General features: G+C 38.4%; 2 protein-coding genes across 2 annotated transcripts in view; one reads left to right on the top strand and one right to left on the bottom strand.

The window, feature by feature from the left end:
* LOC116301659 (complex I assembly factor ACAD9, mitochondrial) overlaps positions 1–5809 on the top strand; it is a 19894-nt gene extending 14085 nt beyond the window's left edge. Inside the window, exons 14-20 of the mRNA XM_089032882.1 lie at positions 114–171; positions 698–768; positions 1168–1247; positions 2118–2241; positions 2594–2671; positions 3487–3688; positions 5715–5809. Coding sequence (XP_088889008.1) covers positions 114–171; positions 698–768; positions 1168–1247; positions 2118–2241; positions 2594–2671; positions 3487–3688; positions 5715–5809 — 708 coding nt within the window. The remainder of the gene's footprint in view (positions 1–113; positions 172–697; positions 769–1167; positions 1248–2117; positions 2242–2593; positions 2672–3486; positions 3689–5714) is intronic.
* On the bottom strand, positions 4941–25393 carry LOC116301657 (serine/threonine-protein kinase TBK1). Its single transcript, XM_031710747.2, has 25 exons — positions 25108–25393; positions 24892–25032; positions 23707–23836; positions 23104–23285; positions 22913–22975; positions 22322–22416; positions 21451–21561; positions 20718–20832; positions 15873–15937; positions 15028–15157; positions 14075–14144; positions 13377–13435; positions 12800–12891; positions 12336–12437; positions 11758–11816; positions 11531–11607; positions 11007–11125; positions 10686–10762; positions 10557–10596; positions 10030–10128; positions 8725–8821; positions 8224–8396; positions 8001–8072; positions 7536–7601; positions 4941–7046 (listed from the first exon to the last, which is right to left on the bottom strand). Exons 1-25 carry the CDS (start codon positions 25198–25200, stop codon positions 6974–6976), a joined length of 2400 nt encoding a protein of 799 aa, XP_031566607.1. The 5' UTR covers positions 25201–25393; the 3' UTR covers positions 4941–6973.
* Positions 25394–25409: the final 16 nt, after the last annotated feature.

The raw sequence follows: 25409 nt of genomic DNA, 5'->3' as shown, positions 1-25409 counted from the left end.
AGGATTGTCTTTAGAAGGGTTAACCATTCATAATTCTATAAAAAGATTCTTTTTCTCAGCTGTTTTCTTATCATATACATGCATCCACCCCTTATTACTGTATTAATCACCAGGTTTATGGATCAGAGGGTATTTGGAATGGTATAAATGATGCGCTTCAAACTCTTGGAGGTCAGTACTGTAAATCTCTCTCATCTTCGTCAGGCTTTTTCCAAACTATTAGATCAACAGTATTTGCAGAAATGAAAGTTTTTTTCTGGTTATTTTAGCCATAAGCTATTTTATGTAAATTCCTCTCATAGTATAAAGCTAATTTAAGTCTTTCTTGGTTGACAACTTCACGCGACTGACACATGCTAACATAAACCACGTGACAACATAAATCCTATAGGGGGTATATTAGCTATTGACCATCTCCTTATACCTCCACCCAAGTCTATTGATAAATTTGAATCATTCGAGTTAATACATAAAAACTATATTATTTGTAGACAAATAATTCATTTATACATGTACATGAGTATGGTATGTTATGTTAGTTATGGTAAGCTTTTAGATGCTCATGATTACAGACCACACTTAGCCCACTAGGAAAACCATCTTGATATTTGCTAATATGAAAGTAAACTCTATTTTCTAATATTTATAAAATGAAGTCAATATACCAACATGATATTTGAATACAAAACATTGACAGGTCTTGGATACATGAAGAGTTATCCCTATGAGAGACTCCTAAGAGACTCACGGATCCTATTAATCTTTGAGGTAATTAGACCGTATATTAGGAATATAGTTTACTGATGTTACCAGGGGTATAGCCAGGATGTTTCAAAGGAAGAGGACCAAATTCAAAAAGATGCCATTTTATTTAAGCCCCAAAAGTGCCAAACCCACCTATATAAAACATAAAAAACAGGCATAAATTCTAAATTCTAAAAAGCTACTATTTTGTTGCCACAAGGGGGAGGGGGGAAGCCTGGCCCCCTGCCTAGGCCTACGCCCCTGGTTACTGTTCATATATGTTGCTGAATGTACTCAACAATGATGATTTCACATCTTCCTTAATTGGCTGCCTGAGCCTCAACCTGCTTTGTTAAATATGCTTAATGTATGATTTTATTATGAATAAATTATGATAATATGTTGCTATTCCATGTGTTACAGGGTACCAATGAGATTCTACGTATGTACATTGCATTGACTGGTATGAAGTATGCTGGTGATCAACTCAAGGAAGTTGTTAAGTAAGCTAGTTAGACATCTTATGTGTTTCCCAGAAATACAGCAACGTCAGATCGAATTCATCATATCAAATTCCGAATCATTGAATAATTGTAGCCTGCCAAACATGTAATAATTTTCTGCAACATGCCCACTAAAGCTGCCGATACACGCTGCAATTTTTTCTCGCTCTGGCAATGCAATCTCAATTTTTCCATTGCATTGTCAGCTCGAGACACAATTTCAGAGTGTATCATGCCTCGCGACTCTGACGGCAACGATGTCTCCCAAAACAAAAATTGTTGTAGAAAATCAAAGTTTAAACTTTTCCAAGGGCGGATCCAGGGTTTTTTTGAAGGGGGGGTCTCAGGGGTAAATTTTGTGGGCAAAGGAATCCCAGTCGCATTTTTACCACTGGAATCCCATTTGACCTCAGGAATGACAGGGGCGTCGCGACCCCCCGACCCTCCCCCTGGATCCGCCCTTGTTTTCTCTGCAACATTTTCAGAATTGCATGCCTAAAAATAGTGAAAGCTGAAAATTACAGCGTCTATCATCCATGTTTACCTGTACTGAGCCAATCAGGATTTAATGCTGATTTTTATCCTTTTAAGTTTATTTCAAACCTTTTTGATATGGTAGACAATGCAACGAAAATGTGAAATTACATGAGAAAAAATTATCGAAAACATCAATTATATTTTTTCTTGTACTCATATGGTCGAGCAAGGTTAATCATGGTTGATCAGTCTCACATTCATTGTCAACTGCACATGCCGTTGTTCATACTTGGTTGATCACTGGACCATGGTCAATTGATCAGCACTCATCTGCTAGTCAAGTGGCCTACCCTTGTTTCATCTTTAGATAGATATCATAATTGTTGCTTTCAGAGCCGTCAAGAATCCTTTTGAGAACCCAGGCATTTTGTGGGGTATGCTAAGCAAGAGGATGCTGCATGCTATAGGCATCAAAGGATCTTTGGGTGTGTCTGATGCAGTCCACCCACAATTAGCTGTAAGAGCACCATGCATATTCATAAATATTACAGCCTCTTTTAATTGACCAGGCACCCATGCAGAGGGGTTGTACACTATGGGCGTGTGCTTGTATTCTACAGGCATCAAGGTTAGCTCCTTTGGTGTCTGATGCTCTTCTAGAATTTTGGCCTCATATAGTCAATTAAATTAGTAAAGCAACTAAGAAATGAGAGGAACGAGAAAATAGCTATAGGATGGGAAAAAGTTGAAAAAATGTTGACATTGTCGTTTTAGTCAGAAAAGTGATGGAAGGTGAAATCCCCCAAGGTACATTGTACACTCAACTACTTAGCTTCTAGTTCACATATTTTTCTTATATTTCTTTGCAGGATAGTGTGAAGTTATTGGAAGAAAATGTTGTTGATTTTGGAATGGAATCTGAGAAGTTACTGGCCAAATATGGCAAGGTAAGGATTGCATGACAATCATCTTGAATACTGCAGGGATCCCTTGAACATAAAACATTCTTTTCCATGCTCCATTCAGTAATGAAGCACGCAGGAAGTGAAGTTATCATGCAAGATGAGTGAAGCATCAGAGAAGCATATGATAATAGCACTTCAAAACTCTGTATCTAAACAATTAATTTTCAAGTCAATATGATTGTGATTATAATATTCATATAGCGCTCTTTTCCATATGGATATGTTCATAGGCGCTTTACAATGAGTTGTGAATGAGAGATGGTTAGTATGAGGTGTAGGCACTGAGGGTGGTCACTGCCAGGGTTTCTTTACATCCTCAGTGGTTCTTTTACATCCCTCCGATGTTGGGTAGTTGAAAGTCTAACCATTTGCAGATGTAATTACAAATGCAGCACTTTCTCCTCAGTTATTTTAAGACCCTGAGTGTTGGTCCGGCCGGGACTCGAACCACGACCTCCCGCACGAAAGTCCGATGCTCAACCAACTGAGCTAACCGGGTGGCGGTTGATGTAATAAAATCACCTGTGTTTAATATCATAGCAAGCAAGATCATGATAGAAATTAAATTGTATAGATGTTGCCCAACCTGATCGTCCTAGGCATGAAACCCTGACAGCCGGAAATCTGAGCCTAAATTTGACCCTACCTCTCTCTGGACCCTAAGCGAACAAACCTGTGGCGCTATACTAGGTTCAGGTTCGAATTAAAATTTGGAAGCATTCACTTTTTCTACTATTTAAGGTCAATGATACAACCAAATCCACCCCATTAACTTAGCAAACTTTTCTTTTTCTCAGAAAATCATTGACGAACAATTTTTGTTGAAAAGAATGGCAGATGTTGCTATCAATTTATTTGCTATGACGTCAGTGCTGTCCAGAGCTACACGTTCATTACACAAAGCAATTCCTGCAGCTGAACACGAAGCGTTACTAACTACTACTTTCTGTCACGAGACTTATGATATCAATAAGAAGCTACTAAAAGAAGTTTCTCAAGGTAATGAAAAAGGATGTGCAGAGGCATAATCCAGATGTAAAATAAATCGCATGAGTTCAGATTGGTTGAAATATCTAAGATGCTCTTCTTTTTCCGCATACTCTGAATTTGCACTTTCGTGCATACCACAGGGTTCATGCTACATCTCAAACAAAAATTTCAAGGGCTTTTTAAGGACTTTCCAAGGCTCAAAATTACGATTTTCAAGGGCCATTTTTTTGTGAATTTGTGACTTAACAGTTGCCGCTTGCTGTTATTGGAGCTAGAAGAATGCAACTTTGCTAAATTCAAGGGCTTTTCAAGTGCACTTGAAAATGTGTTTTCAATTCAGGATTTCAAGGAGTAGCACGAGCCCTGACACCAAAAATGATGCAGGATTTTTCCTTAGATTGTGTCTCTTGTGATTTCATAAATTTAAAGAGAATTCGTGTCATGGTTTCCTAGCTCTTCTCTTGTTCTCTCAGCATCACTGTACGTTTGAATGGCTGTTAGAGTATTTTGAAACGGAAAACTGTGTGAATATTTCAGGCACTAAATTTATTTCTTGGGTTTTCAAACAGAAACTTTTTGGATAATGCTCATAAGGATATATTAAGTATTAAGTATGTTTCTTTTATTTTCAAGGATCCAAAAAGAATGGAGACAATGATCTAAAACGAATCGCTAATGACATATTCAACCAAGGAGGATGTGTTTCTGGACATGTGCTAGAATCATGAATACAATCATTCAATAACGTTGTTGTTTAAATGATCGTATTTTGAAGGAGGTCTACGCTCTTGCTCCACACGTGATTATATAAACTATTATTATTATTGAGATGTTTCTGAGACAGATCGAGACGTGAATAATTGCCCTAATAATTGTTGAAAAAGGTTTCTATCATCACCAAACTCACCGTTTGTCTTGCTTCAATGCAAAGGCATGGCTACCTTCCAAGGTAATGAAGGGAACTGTAAAAGGGACTGTTGAGCTACAAGGAATATTGAAGGATTATAATAATGTGTGCTGACTATTGCAGAACATAAATGATGTCATTTGTCCTTTACTTTCATTCAGAATAATATAACCAATTCAAGAAGTATGGAAAAAGTCCCTAGTAATAATATTTGAAGTATTTATGAAGAGAAGAAACAAAAAGAAAAAGTTTTTTGAGGATATGTGAAACATTTGTATAAAATTTGTACATAAATGTACTATAATTACAACATAGCAATGAATCAATCAACGGTCATTAACGGAAATTGATAAATTGAATTCAATTTTTGTGGTCTTTTTATTTGTCGTCATACTCTATTTGTATGTACATAAATTAACAACTACATGTAAAGCTACTAACAGTACTAATTAAACCAATTATTCATTAAAACGTTTTATCATATGACCCGTACATGCTCTAATAGGACCTTTGAAAAAGTCTTGATTGGGGCCAGACGGTATATGTGCACTGTATTTATCAATTTTAAGCAGTATCCTTTAGCCTAATACAACAACAATTGCTGGACTCGGTCCTTACGGCATGACCTCGAGCCAAATATTTTCCCCTCCCACCCCACCTAGCTCAGTCAATAAGTACATATTTTGGCACTGTCATATTGCCCAATAAACTATGACATGACAGTATATTTACATTGGGGGACAATTGATAAAAACAATGGAAATTTCCACTAAATCTTCTTTCTCTTAGAAAGACGTTTGGTTTCAAATTGTCTAGTTTCCAATGTTGTGTCAATAGTTAGTTTAACCGTTGATATTCGTGGTGTGTTGTTGTCATTTCCTCCCTTTTCCATATCTTTTTGTAACTGCAACTTTATCGTGTTGTTTTCTTTGTGTTATTGTCATTGTCCCCCTCTAGCAACCATAATTCTTAGCGTTAGAACAATAGGTCTTTTTCAGGACTCTACTGTAAAGCCCCGTTTGCACTAGCGATTTTTGCGGCGATTTTCTTGGGTTTTCAAACAGAAACTATTTGGGTTATGCTCATAAGGATATATTAAGTATTAAGTATGTTTCTTTTATTTTCAAGGATCCAAAAAGAATGGAGACAATGATCTTAAACGAATCGCTAATGACATATTCAACCAAGGAGGATGTGTTTCTGGACATGTGCTAGAATTATGAATACAATAATTCAATGACGTTGTTTAAATGAAAAAGTTCGTATTTTGACGAGCTCTACGCTCTTGTTCCACACGTGATTAAAAAAACTATTATTATTATTGAGATGCTTCTGATGGTCAATAGTCTTCTTCAGTTCCCTCTGCCGCCAACTCGAAAGGCAGCTTTTTTTGCGACTTTGTCCATAATAAATAATGGTAAAGAATTTACTTGTAAAGTTTTTTTTTCAGGATACCAAGATTTTCCTACACGAATGTCTCTTTCGAAGGATGAGACAAAATATTTCATATTCCCGACAATTGCCACAAAAATCGCAGCAAAAATCGCCAGTGTAAACGGGGCTTTACGACGGCGCTCAAGACTACGATCTTTGATTCAGACTGAGTTTTAACGCTTCTTACGATTGCGATCATGATTACGATTAAGACGCTAGTGTGAACAAGGCTTTAAACTAAACTTGGCAATTCTTATTTATACAAACCTGTTTGTTTGATTGGAGCCTAAATTATGCTGCAAATCATTTTATAACATGCCTTATTACAATTATGTTTTTGCCTGTAATGTGTTATCATTTCTGTAATTAATATTTAAGCCCTGAAGTGTTGGAAATAGATTCCCGTTTTTTTCTATTACTTCAACACACATTCAAACTTTTGATGATTTTTTCAATATGTTTTTGTGATTTTTGTGATTTTCTTTTGTGATATGAAAAACAAACCATGGAAAAAAATTAATACAACATATGACAAGGAGTCATAACTTTCATTCAAACTAAGGCATTAATTAAGTGCTCCTGTATACTGTTTCTATCACCTCCCTGCTTCTATGGTGAACTCCATTTAGATTCTGTTAGTAAGTTGTGCTCAATAAATTGTGAAAATGATAAAGACCAAGAAGAATAAAGGTATTGAAATCATTGATTCTGGCTTTTCGTAAAGCTAGTTGTACTACTACATGTGCTAGGCCCCATACCATATGAACACTTCTGCATGTTTTGATTTGTTTTTGACAACGTATTGTCTTCTTGAAAAGAAACATCAAGGTGACACACCAATACATAATAGCAGTAAAGAGCACAATCAACAAAACTTGTTAAAAAGTTGTCAAAAAGAAATAAAAAACTTGTAGAAGTGTTCACAAGGTGTGGTGCGTAGCACATGTAGTTTGCTATCCCTGTGAGATAACACCTTCTGTAGACTCCATGTCTTTCAGCACTTGGTGGGCTTGTAGTTCTCGTAATCTGCATTGAGGGGAAAAAAGCATTACTATTTATTACTTTGCAAAACAGTCCAATTTCAATATAGAATGTTTTGTCTTTAGTTAGAAAGTGAGGACAAAATAAATCAGTGGAAATGCCTTCAGAAGCATCTTGGGTGCGCAATGCATCTTGGGATATCTTGGGGAAGTAGGAATACATCATCTAATTGTGTAAAGATTTCACAATGCATATTACAATAAGATGTTACAGAAGTATGCAGTGTATCTTGGGATACCTTGGAAAGTGAAAGACTACATAATCAATTTGAGTAAAGATCCCACTATGCATGTTAATATGATGAGACAAAAGTATACAATGCATCTTGGGAAACTTGGGGGACAAAAGACTACATTGTGCATTCCATTGAAGATCCCAGAATCCATGTTATGACAAGGTGTTACAACCAATGATGAGGCTTTAAGGAACTTGTACTTTTCCCAGTACATGAACTAGTTCACCTGATATACTTACTTCTTAACAGTGTCTAACCCACTCTCGTCAAGCAGTTTGAAAAAATCAGCAAATGAAGATTTCAACCTTCAATAATACAAGTAGATTAACATCATCTATGTAGTTTAGGAACCATGTAATGGAAAACGAGCGAGGAGCCATTTTTTATTCAAAAATGGAGGGGGGGGGGGGTCGGAATTCTTGTATTGGTTACCAATCAAATCCCACTTCCCCCCCTGTCCTCCATGTAAACTGAACGATCCCATAAATATTTCACAGTTTTCCTGCCCCAATTACAAGACTTACTATGCTATCATTATATTATTTGAAGTGAAAACATGATACTGTTGAGTTTAGGCATTGTAACCAGACACGATTTGACAGTTTAACTGTCATCAACAGTGATAGGTTTTTATATCATTATTATTATCATTTTATTAATATTAATACTAATTAATAATTGACTCATCCAGAATATACACTCACTTCTTCAACTGGTCAGTGTTTTCCTTGGCTGATTTTCGAGATTTTTCTGTTGTCTCACATAGACTCTTTATCCTGCAAAAAATTAAGAAGAAAAAAATAATTAAAAGGAATAAAGTTACACAAAGAAGGAAAGCTTTATATTCAGTGGAATATATAAGTTCCATATGTATTGCTTCGTGTCAATCTTAGCTTTGTATTCTCATTACAATGCACAGTGCCTTACTGATCATCCATCTCCAAAAAATATTGTTCTGTTAGAGTTTCTTGTTCAGTGATGCCATTTGAAGATAGGAGTGAAGGTACATCAGTACCAATAGATAACAAAGATGAACTGGCCCTAGTCTGCATAATCCTCTTGTAGATACGCTGGTACATCTCAAGACATTCCTTTTGTGTCTAAAAATAAAACAAATGTTTTAAACTCAGATCTGGCATAACAAAAGAGATATGACAGGGACAAAAGGATGGGAGAAAGGAAAAGTGGAAAAAGAAAAAAAGAAAGGCTGTGAAGCGCTAATAGGAATGGAAGTGTAGGGAAGACAGCAGAATTAAATGAGCTTTTTGAACCACATTTCACAACCCTTCCCAAATCTTCCAATCCTGCTGCTATAGTAAGACATTTAGTTGCCAACTCTTTCTAAGATGTCATCCAACATGGTGGTCATATCTTTCATTGTCATGGCAACTGCTCGCAGCAACAGTATGTGTAGTTCTATCTTCTTACGCTTTCAAGTGAATATAAATGGACTTTGTCAGCTTCTTTAGCTTCCTCAAGATATTGTTGTTGTCTCTTTGCCTCATCCTGTTTGAAATGCACTTGCCTGCGGGAGGTAGACATGTATCATATCAAAGATTGTGCTAAGGACCTCTTGCAGCAATTCTCAACAGCAAATGATGGTGGTGATAATGATTGATAAATGATGATGATGAAGATGGTGGTGATGGTTATGGTGTTGGTGCTATCCATGGTATTAATGATGGTGTTGCTGTTGAAGGTGATGATGAATGATGATGTTAGTGGCGATGATGATGATGTTGGTGGTGATTGTAATGGTGTTGATGATGTTGATGTTGATGGTGGTGGTGATGGTGATAGCGGTGGTGATGGTGGTGGTGTTGATGATATTGATGGTGATGATGTTGGTGGTGATTGTAAAGGTGTTGATGATGTTGATGGTGATGGTAGTGGTGTTGATGATGTTGATGTTGGTGGTGATAGCGGTGGTGATGGTGGTGTTGTTGATGATGTTGATGATGTTGATGGTGATGATGATGTTGGTGGTGATTGCAAAGGTGTTGATGATGTTGATGGTGATGGTGATGGTGGTGGTGATGGTGTTGATGATGTTGATGGTGATGGTGGTGGTGATGGTGATAGAGGTGGTGATGGTGGTGGTGTTGATGATGTTGATGGTGATGGTGATGGTGGTGATGGTGTTGATGATGTTGATGTTGATGGTGGTGGTGATGGTGGTGGTGGTGGTGGTGATAGTGGTGATGGTGGTGGTGGTGTTGATGATGTTGATTGTGGTGGTGGTGGTGTTGATGCTGTTGATGGTGATGGTGGTGGTGGTGCTGATGGTGATGGTGATGCTGATGTTCTTTCAGTGATGGCGATGAAGATGGCATCGTCATTGATGGTGACAGTGATGGTGTTGCTAATGTTGGTGATGATGATAATCATGTTGTTGTTGAAAATGATGATAATGATTTTGGTGGTAAGAAAGATGTTGTTGCTGTTGAAGGTGATGATGGTAATGAATGATGATGTTAGTGGTGAAAGTGATGATGTTGTTGATGATGAATGATAGTGGTGGCGTTACTTGTGATGAAGATGACATTGTTATTGATGATGGTGTTGTTGTTGTTTTCATGCAGGCGATGATAATGATAGTGATGTTGTTGGTGATAATGATGGTGTTGTTGAGGCAAGTGTGACAATAATGCAAGGACATTTCGTACAGTGCCACTGACAGCATGAATAATACATAAAATACTTTAATGTCACACTCGTAATATGTGATCTTACGTGAGCAAGTTCTGCAGTTCACCATGGAATTGTACTTGAAGTTGAAAGCAATCTTTAGTGACTTGCTTGACCCGCTCTATCAAGCCCGATAGTGCCTTTCTGTAACAAAACATTTAAAATACATAATCTTGAAGTTAAGCTCTTAGGAGAAGTTTACTAGAATAATCAGGATTCTATGTAACAAAGCGACAGGAATGTCTGCAGAGCCGACCGCTAAAAGAGGAGCTTATAGAGCAGTAGTTTTCGTATGACTGTGATTGAGGGATTTTTTTCGAGTGCAATGTGGTTGGTCTGTGTTCGCGCTGTGCTCATGCCATGTTTTGGGCCTTTGCTCTAGTGCAGTCCTATACTAATGACAAGCGTTGCGAGGACGTATAGGTAAATATTACCGAAGGTGTTTCTATGACAGCGCATTTCTTCTTCACACTGACAAAGACGATGGAATCAGCGCCTCCTTATTGTCATGGAAACCGTTTCACTAACGTGTATCAAATCAACTATATCACAACGATAGATGTATCACCTACTTGTCATATTGATGATTATGCTCTTCCGCGGCAGATAATCCTGCAATAAGAAATGAAACAACAAACATTCAACCTCAAACTAACAAGGTAGTTGTTGATGCAGTTAAACGAAGGAAGATCAAGCCTTACGTCTTTGGTGTTTATCTTTACGAAATCTCATGTAGATGTTTTCAATTTTGCTTGTAAGATTGGATACCACTGCATAACTAAAAGGCAAAAGAATCTGCGTTAGCTAAGAAGATTAAGAGCGATTTTTGCGATCCAGGTAATTCCAAGGAACGACAAATACTAAACTTGTGGTTCTAGTTTCGTTATTCAAATTTATGGATTTTTGGTCGAAGGAAGCCAAAATCTCCGACATGTCTTTTGGAAGTTTTTTAGTGTTAACAGCAACATGGAAACAAGTTTAATTAGTGACAAGAATCAAAAAATATTTATGGTATCTCTTACCAGGTTATATTGGACGTTTTCTCTCTGAAGTCAAAATACAAAGGGGACAGACATTCCTTGTCAACCATCTCAGTTATTATTGATCTTAACTTTTCCAGATACTGGTTGACTTTGGTAAGCTGTGAATTAAGACATGGTAAAAGATTAGCTTGTCTTGGGAGAGAAGACAAATCTAAAAACAAACAGGCTCCTTCATTTGGGTCTGCAACGTTCCTGATAAAGAGAGAAATAATATTCAAGGGAATGACACATGGATTGAAGAAGGGAAAACGATTCGTCCAAGATATGAAGCGTTAACGATAGAAAGAAATAATACTCAATGGAATGACACATGGGTTGAAGTGGGAAAACGATTGCGATACCGATAAAGAAAGAAATAATACTCAAGGGAATGACACATGAATTGAAGTGGGGGAAAACTATCCGCCCAAATAGCGTTACTGATAAAGAAGGAAACAATACTCAAGGGAATGACAGATGAGTTGAAATGGGAAACGAATAGACATTCGCTTCTATTCGCTTACTTCTTCATCGCTTGTTGTTTTGGCTTGGATCCAAGTCCTGATCATATTGATTTCTTTTTCAGTGTCAGCTCTCTCTTCTAAAGTTAAGAAATATTATTTCAAGTTACTTTATGTTAGTAAATATACGGTCGTGCGAAAGAGGAAAAAGATCAGTCGTAAAGAAAAACTATCAAAAAAGACGTTCAACATGTGTGTTTGGAAAGAAGTTTTGCTAAACATGTACTTACCCTCTGGTAGTTGAAAGTGTGAAGAAAGCTCTTCTATCATTCTGACTAGAGCCTCGTTGCTGAAAGACAATCGCAAGGTTTAGAGCCAAGCTAGACTACAACAAGACTCAGAGAGGAATGACAATCACTGACAATTGTTATTACTTGCAGATTATGGCATCCTTTTACAAAACTACCAGAATGCATTTAAAACGTTTTTTCTCTTTTAATGCCAGTTAAAAATACTGTGAATATTGGAACTCATTAACCCCAAAAAGTTTGCAAGAGATTGTGGTAGCGGTGGTACAACATGACGCTAATGCATAAGACCTTTGTTACCGGTGTACGTGAATCGACTTTTTAGCAAAAATAAATGAAATAAAAACTGATTCGTCAGAAAAAGCAAAATGAATAAATAAATAAATAAATAAATAAATAAATAAATAAATAAATTAATTAAAAAAATCTCCAAATAGAAGATAAATATAAGAACATTTGATAAGAAAAAAAAAAAAAAAAAAAAAAAAAAAAAAAAAAGCTAAATAATCTGCTTATTAAGAAGGAAGCGGGGAACCTTCTTGTCAATAGTTCATTTGTACCTCTTGCAGAAATTCTTTGTCATGTTTTGAACTGTAAATCTTCTTTCCTCCGTTTTACAGCAGTCCGCAGACATCTTTAACATTTTAAGTCTCTGGGATTTTCTGGGGAAAATAAACCAAAAATGTGTCATTCCCTAGAGTATCATTTCTTTGTTTAAGGGTTGCGTGAAGACACATGAATATGGATACAACTAAAACAAAGGATCTTATTCTCAAGAGAATTACACGTGAGAAAACATTGCTCAAAGTAAAGAGGTTTAGGATCAGGGCAAACGTCGAACTTCACATGAGCCGAACCTAATGACGTCAAAGAAGACCGCCTTGTTATCCATTGTTTCAATTAGGTTCGACTCATGTGAAGTTCGAAGTTTGACCTGAGCCTTATTCGACAAATATCTTTAGGGAACATATGTTCAAGCAATTTCCTTCGATGGGTGAGTGGTAAGTTCTGACTTGATTCTTACATGGCGCAATCGAGAGAAGAGGCCATGGCTTTCATCGTGTCTTCGTAAACCTTGACGGAAATCTGGCAGGAAAATGCGCAGTTTGCAATAATCTGGGAAAAAACCCGATACAGTTAGTAATAGTATTAGTGTACGCTAACTGTTCAACAGACCCCTTGCAGCACTTTGGAATGCAGCTCAATCTGGGGGACAAAACAATACGTTCCAATTCTCAAGAGTTTAGAATTCTTTTGTTTTTGTCCCCCAGAACGAGCTGCTTTGACGTAACTGTAAGTAGTCTATAGACCTCCTCGGCTCGGACGTAATGTTTTCCCATTTCAGACCACGTGTCATTCCCTAGAGTATTATTTCTTTATTTAACGGTTGCGTGAAGACACATGAGTATGGTTACGACTCAAACAAGGAACCTTATTCTCAAAGGAATGACACGTAGTCCGAAATCGAAAAACATTACGCCTGAGCCGAGCAGACGGATGGAAAGACAGACAGGCAATTAGACAGACAATCAGACAGACAATCAGACAGACAGATAGACAGATAGAAAGACAGACAGACAGACAGAAATAAGTCGTCGTACCTTGGCCACCGTTGAATCTTCCTCTAACGTCCTCTGATCTGGAATAGCAGCTACAGGCGCTGAAAAAAATAAGACAAACTTTATTGTATTCCAATTTTGTTCGATTTTCTGGGATCATTTTTTTTCTTCTTCTGCAAACCGAAACAAATTTTTTCTCCGTCATTTTATGTCAACCAGGAAACGATGGTTTTGAATCTGTCATACATGTCAAAACATTCTGTGAGTTCCTATGAAATGCAGGATAGGATATGTGGTGGGAAGCTAAAGAAAGAAGCTCCACTCTCATCGTTTTTAGTCTTTAATCCAATCTAAATGTGTGCCATAATATGGTAATATATCGGCCCTTGATTCTCGCGAACTACATCCAGTGCATAAATTGCCCTATTTCACTATGACGTCACATCAAAACAATCTACATGGTCGTCGGACGGGGTCAAATCAACGCAAATTCACCGAAAATTGTTCTAAAACCCATATCAATCCACGAAGAGAAGTAGAATAGCCAGCAAACGCTCAGAATATCTTTTAGTACATATTAACACATATTATATCTGAAAACCAGGCCATTTTAGGTTAAACTGTTTCGCTAGGAGCAAATGTTGTTGAATTTTCTATTGGATTTGACGATTCTATCCCCCACATAAACAAGCAGTGACGTCATAGTGAAATAGGGCAATTGATACCAATAGTATACTTACGGATTTTTCTCATTCGAAGTAAATCAGGTGTGACAAAATACCCTCCCGATAGGATCAGAGGTCGTTCTCTCTGTAACAAACAAATCAGTAATATATCAGTGTTAGGTGACGCATGGCATGAGCGTAAACCGCCACCCGGTTAGCTCAGTTGGCAAGAGCGTCGGTCTGTTATGCGGGAGGCCGTGGTTCAAGCCTCGGCCGGACCAACACTCAGGGTCTTAAAATAACTGAGCTGAGAAGGTGCTGCCTTTGTAATTAATTATATCTGCAAATGGTTAGACCTTCAGGTCTTCTCGGACAAGGACTTAAAACCGTAGGCCTCGTCTGTCTTCACTCTGTAACCCTGTATAAAGGCGGACGTTAAAGATCCACTGAAGACGCTGGTGACAACCATCTTTAGAGCCCATGCTAACCGGCTGACTTATCAATTGGGCCGCAGACCTGTTAGGCATCCAGTCATCCACCTAGGGTGGTAAACGCACTAAAATATGATATCAGTACGGAAACTGATGACGAACGCCAACCTTAACCAATCACAGAGAGTGTTTCATTTTCAACCAATCAAAATACTTGGACGTGGCACCATCACCACACGACACCTCGTCACGCAAATGCCGTTGTGACGTCTGAGCCTATCACAGCGCGCGTTATTACTTTTAGTCTAATCAGGATGCTCGGGCATAGCACCATTGTGCACGACCCGAGATAGGCTAGGTCACGGTACGACAATTCAGTAAGACACCCATTGAGCCAATCACAAGGCTTGTCATTACTCTTAGACCAATCAAAATGCTTGGACGTGGCACCATTATGCATGACCCGAGATAGGGCTAGGTGACGGTACAAAATCGATAAGACATCCATTGAGTCAATTACAGCGCGTGTTCCGGCGTTGGACCTGGCACTATTATTTCGAAACGGTACGTATCTGTTATGGGACCATGAGTACGTACTTTTGTCGAAGGATACTTGGAAGCCTCTTGGTTTGGGTTTGGATTAAACGGTTCGCCATTCACGTAAAACATTTGAAGTGGTGCTTGTACTCCTGTCTCCCTGGCAACTCGTTCTTGAAAATTGGCAAACCTAAAATAACGTTTCAAATGATATTCATGTCTTGTCTCAATAGAGCATAAATAAGAAAGGGAAACTTCTGAATCTCTCGCACTCGCGCCATGCAAATTCCCGGTTGTTCTATTTTTCGAAACTGGATGCAGTTTAAATTTAGCCTTCACAGCAAAACCAAATTATTTCAAATCTTGACAACGATGTAAGAAAAGTCATAAATTTATACTCTCTTGTTTGTCTTTGATAAGTATTCACCTCTTACCTCTGGGCCTCAGGTTCGATTCCTGGACACAGCATTATATGTCGACAGAAGAGTTTGTTAGGTCTCTCAATAATTTAAGGGTTTTTCTCCAGGCAGATTCTCCAGTTTTAATCCTGCTGCAAAAACTAGCTCACTAAATACCAATTCTATCTGTGAGTTAACCATGCCCTAAATGTGATCAGCCCAGATGTTGTTTCAGGGCATTGATAAAATTTAACTGTTTGATGGCATTCGACGTCCGAGGACAGTATTGGAGGTTAAGTTTAGGACGAGAGATCGTATAGGGGTCTTCAGTGGGGGTGGGTAAGGAGAAAAGCAAGTATCTGCCCATCACATCCGTAAATCAAACATATAAGAGAGTATCAAGGTTTCGTGAAAGTAGTTTGAGCTGAAATCTGCTCATGGGGATCTACTTCTTTTGCTTACTGTTACAGATTTAAAAAAAACTTTCATGTTCTGACTGTGACTTACTTTTCGTTGGCTTTGGCGTGTATTTGGTGAAAAGAACCCGACTGAACATAGTATACTTCAATAACCTGCAAAAATAAGTTAAAAAGCATAAGCAATCATAGATACAGTGGATGAAGAGCTTTGGGATTCTCAGCCCCCATGAATCAAAGAGAGTTACAATACAGTGTAAGTACAGTAGACAGACAACAAGTCTTACCGTTCTCGACACCATGAATCAAAGAGAGTTACAATACAGTACTAGTGTAAGTACAGTACACATACAACAAGTCTTACCGTTCTCGACACCATGAATCAAAGAGAGTTACAATACAGTACTAGTATAAGTACAGTATACGGGCAACAAGTCTTACCGTTCTTGACACCATGAATCAAAGAGAGTTACAATACAGTGTAAGTACAGTAGACGGGCAACAAGTCTTACCGTTCTCGACACCATGAATCAAAGAGAGTTACAATACAGTACTAGTGTAAGTACAGTAGACAGACAACAAGTCTTACCGTTCTCGACACCATGAATCAAAGAGAGTTACAATACAGTACTAGTGTAAGTACAGTAGACGGGCAACAAGTCTTACCGTTCTTGATACCATGAATCAAAGAGAGTTACAATACAGTACTAGTGTAAGTACAGTAGACGGGCAACAAGTCTTACCGTTCTCGATACCATGAATCAAAGAGAGTTACAATACAGTACTAGTGTAAGTAAAGTAGACGGGCAACAAGTCTTACCGTTCTCGACACCATGAATCAAAGAGAGTTACAATACAGTACTAGTGTAAGTACAGTAGACAGGCAACAAGTCTTACCGTTCTCGACACCATGAATCAAAGAGAGTTACAATACAGTACTAGTGTAAGTACAGTAGACAGACAACAAGTCTTACCGTTCTTGACACCATGAATCGAAGAGAGTTACAATACAGTACTAGTGTAAGTACAGTAGACAGGCAACAAGTCTTACCGTTCTTGACACCATGAATCAAAGAGAGTTACAATACAGTACTAGTGTAAGTACAGTAGACGGACAACAAGTCTTACTGTTCTTGATACCATGAATCAAAGAGAGTTACAATACAGTACTAGTTTAAGTACAGTAGACGGACAACAAGTCTTACTGTTCTTGACACCATGAATCAAAGAGAGTTACAATACAGTACTAGTGTAAGTACAGTAGACAGGCAACAAGTCTTACCGTTCTTGACACCATGAATCAAAGAGAGTTACAATACAGTACTAGTGTAAGTACAGTAGACGGACAACAAGTCTTACTGTTCTTGACACCATGAATCAAAGAGAGTTACAATACAGTACTAGTGTAAGTACAGTAGACGGGCAACAAGTCTTACCGTTCTTGATACCATGAATCAAAGAGAGTTACAATACAGTACTAGTGTAAGTACAGTAGACGGGCAACAAGTCTTACCGTTCTCGATACCATGAATCAAAGAGAGTTACAATACAGTACTAGTGTAAGTACAGTAGACGGGCAACAAGTCTTACCGTTCTCGACACCATGAATCAAAGAGAGTTACAATACAGTACTAGTGTAAGTACAGTAGACAGGCAACAAGTCTTACCGTTCTTGACACCATGAATCAAAGAGAGTTACAATACAGTACTAGTGTAAGTACAGTAGACAGACAACAAGTCTTACCGTTCTTGACACCATGAATCAAAGAGAGTTACAATACAGTACTAGTGTAAGTACAGTAGACAGGCAACAAGTCTTACCGTTCTCGACACCATGAATCAAAGAGAGTTACAATACCGTACTAGTGTAAGTACAGTAGACGGGCAACAAGTCTTACCGTTCTTGACACCATGAATCAAAGAGAGTTACAATACAGTACTAGTGTAAGTACAGTAGACAGACAACAAGTCTTACCGTTCTTGACACCATGAATCAAAGAGAGTTACAATACAGTACTAGTGTAAGTACAGTAGACAGACAACAAGTCTTACCGTTCTCGACACCATGAATCAAAGAGAGTTACAATACAGTACTAGTGTAAGTACAGTAGACAGGCCACAAGTCTTACCGTTCTTGACACCATGAATCAAAGAGAGTTACAATACAGTACTAGTGTAAGTACAGTAGACGGGCAACAAGTCTTACCGTTCTCGACACCATGAATCAAAGAGAGTTACAATACAGTACTAGTGTAAGTACAGTAGACGGACAACAAGTCTTACTGTTCTTGACACCATGAATCAAAGAGAGTTACAATACAGTACTAGTGTAAGTATAGTAGACGGACAACAAGTCTTACTGTTCTTGACACCATGAATCAAAGAGAGTTACAATACAGTACTAGTGTAAGTACAGTAGACAGGCAACAAGTCTTACCGTTCTTGACACCATGAATCAAAGAGAGTTACAATACAGTACTAGTGTAAGTACAGTAGACGGACAACAAGTCTTACTGTTCTTGACACCATGAATCAAAGAGAGTTACAATACAGTGTAAGTACAGTAGACGGACAACAAGTCTTACCGTTCTCGACACCATGAATCAAAGAGAGTTACAATACAGTGTAAGTACAGTAGACGGACAACAAGTCTTACCGTTCTTGACACCATGAATCAAAGAGAGTTACAATACAGTGTAAGTACAGTAGACGGACAACAAGTCTTACCGTTCTTGACACCATGAATCAAAGAGAGTTACAATACAGTGTAAGTACAGTACACAGACAACAAGTCTTACCGTTCTCGACACCATGAATCAAAGAGAGTTACAATACAGTGTAAGTACAGTAGACGGGCAACAAGTCTTACCGTTCTCGACACCATGAATCAAAGAGAGTTACAATACAGTACTAGTGTAAGTACAGTAGACGGGCAACAAGTCTTACCGTTCTCGACACCATGAATCAAAGAGAGTTACAATACAGTACTAGTGTAAGTACAGTAGACAGGCAACAAGTCTTACCGTTCTCGACACCATGAATCAAAGAGAGTTACAATACAGTACTAGTGTAAGTACAGTAGACAGGCAACAAGTCTTACCGTTCTCGACACCATGAATCAAAGAGAGTTACAATACAGTACTAGTGTAAGTACAGTAGACGGACAACAAGTCTTACTGTTCTTGACACCATGAATCAAAGAGAGTTACAATACAGTACTAGTGTAAGTACAGTAGACAGGCAACAAGTCTTACCGTTCTTGACACCATGAATCAAAGAGAGTTACAATACAGTACTAGTGTAAGTACAGTAGACGGACAACAAGTCTTACTGTTCTTGACACCATGAATCAAAGAGAGTTACAATACAGTACTAGTGTAAGTACAGTAGACGGGCAACAAGTCTTACCGTTCTTGATACCATGAATCAAAGAGAGTTACAATACAGTACTAGTGTAAGTACAGTAGACGGGCAACAAGTCTTACCGTTCTCGATACCATGAATCAAAGAGAGTTACAATACAGTACTAGTGTAAGTACAGTAGACGGGCAACAAGTCTTACCGTTCTCGACACCATGAATCAAAGAGAGTTACAATACAGTACTAGTGTAAGTACAGTAGACAGGCAACAAGTCTTACCGTTCTTGACACCATGAATCAAAGAGAGTTACAATACAGTACTAGTGTAAGTACAGTAGACAGACAACAAGTCTTACCGTTCTTGACACCATGAATCAAAGAGAGTTACAATACAGTACTAGTGTAAGTACAGTAGACGGGCAACAAGTCTTACCGTTCTCGACACCATGAATCAAAGAGAGTTACAATACAGTACTAGTGTAAGTACAGTAGACAGGCAACAAGTCTTACCGTTCTTGACACCATGAATCAAAGAGAGTTACAATACAGTACTAGTGTAAGTACAGTAGACAGACAACAAGTCTTACCGTTCTTGACACCATGAATCAAAGAGAGTTACAATACAGTACTAGTGTAAGTACAGTAGACGGGCAACAAGTCTTACCGTTCTCGACACCATGAATCAAAGAGAGTTATAATACAGTACTAGTGTAAGTACAGTAGACAGACAACAAGTCTTACCGTTCTCGACACCATGAATCAAAGAGAGTTACAATACAGTACTAGTGTAAGTACAGTAGACGGGCAACAAGTCTTACCGTTCTCGACACCATGAATCAAAGAGAGTTACAATACAGTACTAGTGTAAGTACAGTAGACAGGCAACAAGTCTTACCGTTCTTGACACCATGAATCAAAGAGAGTTACAATACAGTACTAGTGTAAGTACAGTAGACGGACAACAAGTCTTACCGTTCTCGACACCATGAATCAAAGAGAGTTACAATACAATACAGTGTAAGTACAGTAGACAGACAACAAGTCTTACCGTTCTCGACACCATGAATCAAAGAGAGTTACAATACAGTGTAAGTACAGTAGACAGGCAACAAGTCTTACCGTTCTCGACACCATGAATCAAAGAGAGTTACAATACAGTACTAGTGTAAGTACAGTAGACGGGCAACAAGTCTTACCGTTCTCGACACCATGAATCAAAGAGAGTTACAATACAGTACTAGTGTAAGTACAGTAGACAGACAACAAGTCTTACTGTTCTTGACACCAGTGAATCAAAGAGAGTTACAATACAGTGTAAGTACAGTACACAGACAACAAGTCTTACCGTTCTTGACACCATGAATCAAAGAGAGTTACAATACAGTACTAGTGTAAGTACAGTAGACGGGCAACAAGTCTTACCGTTCTCGACACCATGAATCAAAGAGAGTTACAATACAGTACTAGTGTAAGTACAGTAGACAGGCAACAAGTCTTACCGTTCTCGACACCATGAATCAAAGAGAGTTACAATACAGTACTAGTGTAAGTACAGTAGACAGGCAACAAGTCTTACCGTTCTCGACACGATGTCCTGAACTTTACTAAAGAAATCAGGGAAGGTCATCATGTTAGCTGGAACCGACTCCAGTACACCGGCCAGAATAGGCGTCAGAAGTTCTTGAAATCCACTACAAACAAATTGATGATTATAGTGAACATTAAAAGATCATATTTATGGCCTCGTTGAAGCCGTGCCTCAGTACACTTACGGTATTTGCCGTAATATTTCTTTCTAATGCGATTATCAAGGTTTAGGTTAGTCTCCCCCACAGCCACTTTCAGGGTCGTCACGCAGCGCACAGGGGAGAAAGCGTTGCGTGACGACACTGAAAACGGCTGTGGGGGAGACTAGGTTTAGGTACAGTAAAATACAATAAGAGTAGGAGTGTGTTGTGCGCTTCCCAGTCAAACGAAAACCGCTCTGTACTATGATATGCCGTACCGTGTACGTACTTATGCAAGTCAGTAAGTAGTATACAAGGCATACTCAGATAAAAACTCGCGCTCTGAATCGATCGAAGGCGGTTGAAAGAACATGAACAGTTAGCTGGAGGTTAGACTTTCTTAAAGCTCTTGTTAAGATTTCTTCACCCCAGGCAATGCCTCGCTTTCCGAGCCTCTGCGCTCATCTTGAATGAGTTAGGAAAAGGCGCAAGTCATGTTGGAGGCGACTGTGAAGATCGACGGTCAAGTCGATGGGATACTGTACGTTAGACGGTAGCGGGACACGGTTACGGTACACTTACCAAGAAAGTTGAGTGTGTTCTGGTAGCTTGTCACTCCATGTTATCGGCCCGCCTTCTTGCTTCTGTACGCCAGATATCATGCCTGACTTCTTGGTAGTCGTGATGTGATACCTAGGGAATTATATTGGTTCCTAAGTATTTAGTCTAGAAAATGTTTGCCAGGAAATTTAAAGGGGGAGGATCTATTTGTAGCACGTAGCATTCATCATTACAAACCCCCTTACATGAAGGGTGGTAGAAGGATAGGGTGGGTGGGAGGGGGCATCAAAGTGCTATTCATTTCCCCCCTGATTGCTATACATCTTTGTTACTTGCTGATGTTACAAAACTTTTATCTGTGTAGCTAGTGTTTTAGGACCCTTGAATTAAGTCCCAATCAGGGGCGGATCCAGGATTTTGTTCAGGGAGGGGTGCTGCGCACAAATTTAACCCAGGGAGGGGAGCACCTATTAGAATCAAAGGGAAAAAACAGTATTGGTTATCTTCGAAGTTGGGGCACAAAGGCAAACCAGGGAGAGGATCCCACCTCCTGCACTCCTCCCCTGGATCCGCCCCTGCCAATACCTGTGGGTCAAGAGAATGAAAAATACTATTAACAGCAAAGAGAGAATGGAATTCTTTTGTTTTGATCCCCAGATTGGGAACAGAACCCTTCTCAAAAGTAATGTGGATGTGATGCTAGTATGGAAATTTAAAAGAAATCACTCTTTTTCTTGATGGAATTTGTGCCATTTCTTTTGTAGTTCTATGTTAGCTCCGCATTCAAGACAATTTTATGAAGGGTGCATATAAAGGGTCATAAAAATAAACTTTATCATTGGCATCACAGTGCTTATCGGGGAGAAATATAATGTGAAAGGATGTTTCATACATTGTGTCTTTGTTCTGACGTCCGCCATGTGGTCGGAAAGGTAGCTGGCCTGTTGCAATGTGATAAAATGTCACACCAATACTCCAAAGGTCCACCTTGTGAAACAAGTAGGCATTAATAAGCATCAATAGATATTAATGACTAGTTTTGAATAAAGCAATATATCAGTGAAACATAAATATATTGATGTCATTGAAATGTTAGAAAAAATATAATTAATACTCAAATTTGAAAACACAATAATCAGAAAAGAATTATTACTATGATGATGATGATGGAGATAATGATGACGATAATGGTGCTAGTTCTGCTGGTGATGATTGTGATGGAGAAGATGATAATGATGCTGGTGGTGATGATGATGACAGAGATGATGATAATGATGCTAGCATTGGTGGTGATGATTGTGATGGAGAGGACAATATCATTAAATGATGGTAGCACTGGTGGTGATGATAATGATGGAGATGATGAAAGTCTTGCTGCTGTTGGTGATGTTGTGGTTAGTAGTGACGATGCTGCTGTAGCTATGGCTAGTGAAAATAAAGATAATGATGATAATGATAATGATGAAGACTGTTTAGTACATACATTTGCTCCAAATGTTTTACTACTGTGCTTTCGTAAAACTCCTCGTTCATAAAGATCTGGATGCTGAAATAATCACAACACAAATAAACAACAATTTTTGCTTCACGTCCAACAACCCAGCAATAAGCTAATACTATGAATACCGCATTTTAAAACTCAAAAGATAAATCTATTAAACAATAGGAAATTACCAGGTATTCCTCTGTGCCGTAGATTGAAATGAACTGATCTGAATGCATCAATTCTCTTGCGGCACCAAAATCTGTCAGCTTATACACACAAGTGTTGTCTTCTTTAAACACTCGCATAATGTTGCCTGGCTTGAGGTCCCTGTGCACTATTCCTTGTTCTCGCAGGTGCTCCATGCCTGCCACTAGTTAGATATTAACAAGAGAACATTACAAACTGACAGAAACTTACAAACTGACAGAAATATGCAAAGTAACATATTTTGAAGGTTACTCAAGCAAGGTTTGTTATACTAATAGATCTAGAGTGCTAAATGGGCTTCCTTCAAAAAGAATTTTTTTCTCTGTGAGATGGTTTTTGTAAGATGTGATACATTTCACTTCATAAGTGAATGAGATTTCAAAGCACAAACTTGTCATCATGATGGTAACCACGTATATCCTCAAGGTCCCTTGGGAATGGTCGCACATAAGAATACCAGAGGGAAACAAATTTAATACCTTGATCTAAATCTGTCAGGGACCATAAGGGTGGTTGGACTAAAAGACTGTCTACTTAGACATATATACTATATGTTGCATAATGCAGGTTTAATGGTCCCTTACCAACATCTCGTATGATGTCAATACAATCTTTTTCTGAGAAACCGTATGCATTCGAAGGATGTTCCAGCAAGTTGTACAGACTACCTCCATTACACAACTCCATGACGATGATCTCACTCTGGCTACGCAGCTAAACAGAAAAGAGAAAAAACTGCATAGCTTTAGAGGGGAAAACTGTACAATGCATCAAGGACCTTACTAAGCAGGCCAGTGGCTAGGGGTAGTTCGGTGGTTTGAATACGCCCCCCTCCCCCTCCCCCCTATGCAAAAACAATGCAATAAGATCCAATAATGCTATAAGATGTCTATCAAGAAAATGGCATAACTAAGATTGGTAGAAAAATGAACTTCCCCCTTTCAAGGTTCCTAGCAATGGGCCTGCCAAGTGAACGATAAAAGGACTTTTAGAACTACAATCATGTCCAAACTAAACAAGGAAGTAATATCTAAAAACGCCATATGTTTTACATGATATAATCTCTGGAATGCATGTTCCAAATGGAAAATCCGAAAATTAAGCAAAAAATCGACAACGTTTATATCGGGAACGATGTACCCAGCTACCATACAAGGTACTGCAAATGTTATAAAAAGTACAGCAATGGAAGCTTTTGAAGATAAAGCATAGCTACGACCGTTTGCAGGACATACACAATTACGTCATCTAAAGGGGAATCCCCTACTATGGACGTTATGTCGACGACGACGATTTCTTGGAATAAAATTGAGGACAATAGAAAAATGCGCCCTTAGAGTATTATGTTAATGGTACTGGGCAAGAGGCGATGTTTTGCTTATTGGCACACGACCAATGTAGTTTAAGTCGTTTATTCTTTAGTATTCGTATTCCTGAATAAGACGACTTCAAGCTGAAGTTCAAAGCTGAGCGTCCCTCTTAAACATCTGCAACGTTGATTCGATCTAGTCAAGCATTTTAGATCAAATATGCAATGCAGAATACTAATAAATGAACTGAAATAAAAAGTGGGAATAAAATAAGGATAAAATTAGAATAAAATGCAAATGAATGATGGAAAGAAATAAGAAGATTTGTGAGCCTTCTTAAAGATGAACAATTCTTTTCATATCGAGAGCGAAGTTGACTGGTTAAGCATATCGAAACCAAGAGCGAAGAGCGGAAGTATGAGAGAATTACAAATCATTAAAGTAAATAGAATATTGTACCTCCTTCTCAGAAGCAAAAATTCGAACAATATTTCTGTGGTCTAGCTTGCTCAAAACTTCAAATTCTCTCATCCTGACTTCAACTGGTCTCATCATTCCAATATGGTTAGTAGTCTTGATAGCAACCTCTTCTCCATTTTTCTATGGGTAATCATAACAAAAGTTTTAGACTCTTATACCAGAAACTCCCATAGCACAAGTATAATCAAGAGATACCTTGTTTCGTCCTTTGTAGACGGCTCCAGTAGCTCCTTGTCCCAACACGTCTTTGATATTCCAGAGGTAGTTGGTGCTGCTTCTAATCTCCATTTTGACTGAGAGGTCTTCAAATGATTTGATTTTACGTGTACTGTAGACTTGAATCGCAAACCTCTCTTTCTTGAGGGATAAAAGAAATGCTTAGCTCACCTTTTCTGACCCATTAAGAGAGTATAAGAATATAGCTTAAATGTCAAAATGAAAATACTGACGAAGCAGATAGTCCTGATGACTCACAGTAATAGCACAGTGATAAACTT

The sequence above is a fragment of the Actinia tenebrosa genome, unplaced genomic scaffold, assembly GCF_029948245.1.
Source record: "Actinia tenebrosa isolate PJP-AT-01 unplaced genomic scaffold, QUT_ActTen_1.0 PGA_scaffold1__47_contigs__length_23844297, whole genome shotgun sequence".
Taxonomy (NCBI): domain Eukaryota; kingdom Metazoa; phylum Cnidaria; class Anthozoa; order Actiniaria; family Actiniidae; genus Actinia; species Actinia tenebrosa.
This window is presented reverse-complemented; position numbering and strand designations above follow the sequence as displayed.

Coding starts and splice junctions, on each gene's coding strand:
- LOC116301657 (XM_031710747.2), bottom strand. CDS start 25,200: ATGGAGATTAGAAGCAGCACCAACTACCTCTGGAATATCAAAGACGTG. Junction 13,436..14,074: donor ACTTCGAATGAGAAAAATCC/GTAAGTATACTA, acceptor TATTTTTTTCAG/CGCCTGTAGCTGCTATTCCA. Junction 10,597..10,685: donor TAAAGATAAACACCAAAGAC/GTAAGGCTTGAT, acceptor TTCTTATTGCAG/GATTATCTGCCGCGGAAGAG.